At 56.7% G+C, this 6,000-nt stretch overlaps 1 protein-coding gene across 1 annotated transcript in view; it reads right to left on the bottom strand.

The window, feature by feature from the left end:
* Positions 1-1,573: 1,573 nt before the first annotated feature.
* Positions 1,574-6,000, bottom strand: part of TIMM50 (translocase of inner mitochondrial membrane 50) — a 45,853-nt gene continuing 41,426 nt past the window's right edge. Inside the window, exons 9-11 of the mRNA XM_084612516.1 lie at positions 4,405-4,561; positions 3,281-3,387; positions 1,574-2,060 (exon numbers count right to left, since the gene is read on the bottom strand). Of these exons, the coding sequence (XP_084468642.1) occupies positions 1,959-2,060; positions 3,281-3,387; positions 4,405-4,561 (366 nt within the window). The 3' untranslated portion in view covers positions 1,574-1,958. The remainder of the gene's footprint in view (positions 2,061-3,280; positions 3,388-4,404; positions 4,562-6,000) is intronic.

The raw sequence follows: 6,000 nt of genomic DNA, 5'->3' as shown, positions 1-6,000 counted from the left end.
AAGAGGTGAATGTTACATTCAACCCCTAAATTATGTTAATCCCGTTAACAAACAGGATGGGACAAAGTGGAGAGGCGAGGAAATCATTCTGATGGGTGAATAAAATATCAATCGACTTCCCAGCTGCACCAGCAGATTGAGTCGGTGGGCTGGTAAACTTCACTCTGGTGCAGTACCGAGATCTAACCCTGGGCTGCTGAAAGCCAGTTATCTTCCAGGCGTCCGTGTGATGCCAGCAGGTACCATGCAGTAATCTCAGTTCTAGCCGGCAGAGCGCGCCTGAACTGGAATCAGAGTGAACCAATCCCACCAGATTAAGGAAACGCTGTGTCTGGTCATCCCATTCTGTTTACTTTCCTGTTTACATCCATCCTTGGTCTTGGGATAGGAACTAGGACCCGTTTTCCTGAATCAAAACAGGAACCCTCCTCTTCCAGCCGCTTCCACAACTGCAATTTTAACCTGCATCAGGCAACTCTAGTACACAGGGATTCACCACACTTGGAACTGTCCTTTCCCATCTGTTTCCTTTAAAAAAATACACAAGTCCCCATCCCAAGCGATGACAGACTCTAAACACAGGAGGCTGTCAGTCGCTTCCAGTCATTTCCTTCCAACTTCAGGAAGAGATCATAAAAAAACCAAGGATCTCACTTAAAAATTCAAACACATGCTTTTTTGGCTCCAAATCTACGGTGGGTTTATTATTGTTGTTAGAAGCCCCTTGGCGTTTATACTTTACAATGACGCTTAGGACAAACACAAGGCTGTTCCAGCCTCTCACAATCATAGACCTTGCTGGAGGGGTTGCTAGCCTGTCTGCCCGAGTCCTCCCCCCCCCCAAATGTACCAAAACACAGATTGAAGCCAATCTGTTTAACAGGGAGCAGGTAATCCCGGCTCTGGAGTGGAAAAGCTCAGTGCAGTTGGCGAAGGGATGAGTCGTGGGGAAATGGATGTCAGACGAGGTGGGAGGGTGCTACCTCAACCTTCCCCTAGCAAGACAGGGGGCTGGGTGCGGGGAAGGAACGCTGAAAGGAAATGGAAGAGGATCTCAGAATTCTCTGCTCACTGGGGTATGTAGATGACCGCTCCAACAGAGGGCAGAAGGCCTCAGTGACTGTCTGTAGTCTGACCCCTGGACAGGCAGGGGTCACACTTAGCCCCAAAATGGGAGGGCCAGACGGCCTCGAGTTGGAGGTGCATTTTATAGGTTCACTGCCATTCGCCCCTCTTGTTTCTATATTGTCCCAGTGTGTGTGGCCAGACACCTCTGCCCATCCTGTCTGGCAAGGAACAGATCTTGGGGACGGCTTGCTCCCCTCGCGCTGAGGGACTGGACAATCTGTGCATTACCGCCCTCCAGCAGACCTTCCAAAACAGGGTTTGTGGCCCCAGCTACACTGGTCCCTGACAAACCCTGACGGGCCTAAGGTGGATGCCCTCTTGTAGTGACCGAATGAATCAACTGCCCCTCCCACACAGGGCAGCAGTGGCTTTAGACACCACCTCCTACCCCCACCCATGACTAAGCGGGAAGTGCAAAGCAGGGACGCGTCGCAGGAGCCGCCTGTAGAACGATGACCCTTTATTTGAAGCGTGCGTACCACCGTTTCCATTCACGCCAACAGGAGCAGTACGGTCCTCTCTCTCGTCTGAAGGAAACATGACACGGGGGGGAGGGGGGGAGATCTAGAAGCTAATTAGGGACTGACCCCTCCCCCTGCACCCTTACTTGTACTGAGAGAAGTCCATTTCTCCACAGAGACACAGGCCACCCTAGCGCCGGTGCGGGAATCTCTGCCTGCCGGCTCTCCACCCCGCAGGGGGGTCTGGAAAGGGCTAAGTCTGAAGGCAGTTCTGGAGGCCTTGTAAAGCGGATGCCATTGCTGGAACCCCGCCCCCAGACCACGCTGCTCTGACGGTCCACAAGCGGGCGGGGGCCGCACAGGAGAGAGTCACTGTTGCTTGGACCGAGGCCACAGCCGGCTTGCCAGGGAGCCCAGGAAGAGCTGCTGCTTCTTGTTCTTGGACAGGTCGGCGAGCCGCTGCTGTTCTTCCTGCATGCACAGGGAAGGACACAAACCCTGCGTTACTGGGGCGCGCCACACGGCCCGACGGCACCGAGCTGAGGGCTTCCTCGAACCTTCCGCTATTAGCCCCTGAGCCCTGCCTATGCCACACTACCAGGGGGGTGACTCAGGAGTCATTTCAGCCAGGAAGGTGAAGCGATCGTCCAAGTTCCCACAAGGCGTTGGTGTCAGCGGTGGGAACAGGCTCAGGATCGGATTGCCACCCCTGTGCTTTCGCCCCCAGCCCATCCTTCCACGGGCGACGCACAAGCATCAAATCATTGCACCAAAATTCAACGGGAAGCGATGGCTCTTACCAGCACACATCCAGCCAGGCTGAGACGCGAGCGAGCACACGCGAGCTACACACAGGTGAGCCTGGCACTGATATGCTCAGCATCATGGTGAGCCTGACAGGTGAAATACAGCTGAGGGGCTTGTGGGAATGCTGGCTTCTACTCCCAGCTCTGCTGCTGGCAGGCCTTGGGCAAGTCACTTCCCTGCTCCGTACCTCAGTTTCCCCATGTGTACAATACTGATCTCCTTTGTAAAGCTCTCTGAGATCTACTGATGAAAAGCTAGGGCTTTATCATGACGAATGCAATGACTACATTGGTTCTGACACAGCTATCGTTAAAGCGGGACAACACTTAGTGTGGATGCAGTTAGCCTAGTAGCAAGGTACTTATTTCGGGAGGGCTGATTCTGGTAAGTTGCCAAGCCAATATGATATCTGCGTACAGAGCAGCCCCCAAAGCCAGTGCTCCCACCTGCACCACCCCCTCGCGTTGCTGGTCCCTCCCCACCACCGACACATCTGTCTAGGGTCTCCATAGAGCTCACGGCTGTGGTATAGCTCACCACAAGCAAGCGGGAGGGGGATCTTGCTATGTTTTAACAGAGGAAGACCAAGACACTCACATTTCTATTCCACGTGACTGGTGAGTAGCAACCTGCCTTGCTCTCAAGGCCCCCCTCTTACCCTTGCTGTGTCTTGTCTATTTAGACTAAGCTCTGTGGGGCCGGGGCTCTTCTATCTGTGCAGCATCGGCACAAAGGGGCCCCGACCTTGTTACTGGAAGACACTGTTGTAGTACAAACAACATCCCTCCCTCCAAGACTCTGAGGACAGACTCCACGCTGCCCCCTGCCTTCTGGTGCTGCAGCCTGAGCCGGGGCGGCAGGAGCCGTGAGACCAGTGCCCTTACCTGTTCCAGCTGAGACTGCCTACGTTTAAATGCTTCCAGCGGGTCGTCCTCCATCGAGTAGTTCTCCAGCACCGTCCTGACATCCTCGACCCCACTCAAGGCAATAGCTGTCGGGCAATGAGAGGCAGGGAAGGAGAGGCTGAGCATGGGTGGGCGAACATGTCAAACAAAGCCAGTCCGGGAGGCAGGGATTCTGCACTGCGTGTGCATAAGCAGCATTGAGTTCCTGCTGGGGGTCAGAGGGTCTAGACCCAGGAGCGACGGATTCTTCCTAAATGCAGGAGGGCCACGAGGCCCCATCCCCTCTGTGACCCTGGCCTTGCCCCACCTCTTCCCCCGAGCCCCCGCCCCCAGCCAAGCCAGAAGCTGGAGCCAGGCCAGGAAGCCCAGGTCCCTCCACCTGCCCAGGTTGGGGGGGCCCCAAGAGCAGCCACCAGCCTGTGACCCCATGCCCCAGGGCGCCCACCCAGGGCAGGTGGAGGGTCCACAGCTCCCCATGTGGCTGTTACCCTGATCTGGCTTCCGGCCTGGCGGCAGGGCTGCGGGGGCCAAAGAGCCGCAGCCGGGCCACGGTAAGAGCTGCCCAGGCAGCTGTGGGGAGCCACGGACCCAACTTCCGCCCTGGGCTGGGGGCTGCTCTTAGGCCCCCCCCACCCTGGGCGGGTGGAGGGTCTGCAGCTCCCCACAGCTACCCGCATTCCAGTTTCCAGCTTAGCTGGGGGGCAGGGCCTCAGGGGAGGGACAGGGGGCCAGGCCTGTGGCGAAAAGTGGCCTTGACCCCCTTGTTCTGGGGCCTCTGTCTAGGCCCCTCTCTGAAATGCTGCCCATTCCCAGGAGAGAGGCCCAGAGAGACCTGCTCTCTGCAGGAACGTAGGGAGCAGCTGCGACACTAGCGGGCCCCTTGGTCCCGGGGAGGGGAGGGGAGCGAACTCCTGGACTTTCCAGATATAAACCCAGTGTTCCCTCCCATACAGGAACGGGTCAGTCCCTGAGCCAGGTGGCAGGAGCTGCTCCTGTAACCATCCCATGGCCTTACCGAGCAATAATGCGGTCAGATTTCATCGCCAAGCGCCCCCTGCCCCAGCAGCAGCCCCCGGCAGAGGGACACCCCCCCACCCCCTTACTCTTCAGGAAGGCGGCGAGGTCGAAGAGTGCCCTGTCGTCGGAGCTGCCGTCCCATTTCTTCAGTGCCATGCCGTTGAAAGGCTGCAGGCGGAATGCTTCCTTCTTGCAGTCCACCACCACCACTTTGGCGGGGTCTCTGTTCAGGCAGGAAATATCCTGGACACAGGGACACGGGACAGAGGCTGAAACCTGCGCTCTCCAGCACCCCGGAACCTGATGCAGCTGCCACCACAGGGCATGGCAGGGACCGCCTGGGAGACAGATCTCCCCCTGCCCAGCCTAGGCTGTGCTTCCCTCCCCTCTCCCCCAGAAACCCCTCCACTGCAGCCTTTCTCCTGAACAGGAGGATTCAGGTGTTTTGGCTACCATGCGGGTCCAGACCTAAAGAGCGGTGTGGAAATCAGCGACCCGTCCTGGGTCCAGTGAAGACCGGACAGAATTCCGTACTGCCTAGCACAGCTCGGAGTGCACACGGGTCTGCACAGAGTGGGATCTGAAAGCTTGAAGGGCAAAACGGAAGCTAGTCAGACCCTTCTTCTCCATCCCATAATGAGAATGACTGAGGGGTCGTGTAAAGGCTGGTGAAGCCGGAACGAAAGAGCAACCTGTGGCACTGTGTGTTGCAGAAGGCCAGGAATCCAACAGCAACCACTAGTTCTTCTCTAGCACTTTCCACCCATAGATCTGAAAGTGCTTCACCAAGGATACTGGTATCATTAGCCCCCACTTTACAGATGGGGAAACTGAGGCAGAGAGGAGAAGCAACTTACCCAGGGGGCTGGTGGCAGAGCCAGGGACTGAACCCAGGCCTCAAGTCCCAAACCAGTGCACTATCCACTTCGGCTGCACTGCCTCCCCCATACACAGTGTCTGGATCATTGCATGACCTTGCTAAATACACTGGAAGGTGGCCGGGGGGGAGGCAGGGGGCATGTGATTGCTGCAGGGATCTGCATTCCCTGCTAGGACTGGTAGCGGGGAGGGATGTATATTCACCATGTGCTTCGCAGCATCAGATCGCTGCACATGGGGCTGGTAACTGCACAGAAGTGACAACAGGTCAACAGATTTAAGAACCCAGATTTTTTTTTTGATTTTTTTTTTTTTGGGTAGTACCAGCGGTGAACAGGGCAGTGCCACTACGCAGCCTCCAGATCTGATGTACACACTTTTCGCCCTGTCCCCTCCCCTGCGATACTCCAGTCGGAAACAAAAACGTCCCGCTGGGAAACGAATCCTGGTTACGGTACCAGCAAGCTCTTTCTAAAGCAGCAACATCTTGGATGGAACAGCAGGGCTGCTCCTTGCAAAGCCGCCCCGCCCCCTCCAAAATCCACAAACAATCAAAACACAGAGAGAGCTGCCCTGAGAGAAAAGGACGCCCTGCCCACCCCGGGACAGCAGATGGGAGGTGAGAGGGAGGGAGGGGGTGTGTGTGGGGGGAAAGAGAGCCAGAAGGTCCATAGCAAAGTGCTCTATTGTGGAGTGTGGACAGAGGTGCTCGAATTACAGTGCACGAGGCCAGGGCTGGGGAAAGAGAGGGCAGCTTTTCGCGGGCAGAGCGCTGCCTAGATGCAAAGGCGACATGGGACCAT

The sequence above is a fragment of the Lepidochelys olivacea genome (genome assembly GCF_965140295.1).
Source record: "Lepidochelys olivacea isolate rLepOli2 genome assembly, chromosome: 23".
Taxonomy (NCBI): domain Eukaryota; kingdom Metazoa; phylum Chordata; order Testudines; family Cheloniidae; genus Lepidochelys; species Lepidochelys olivacea.
The sequence above is the reverse complement of the archived record's forward strand: the minus strand, read 5'-3'. Positions and strand labels throughout refer to the sequence as shown.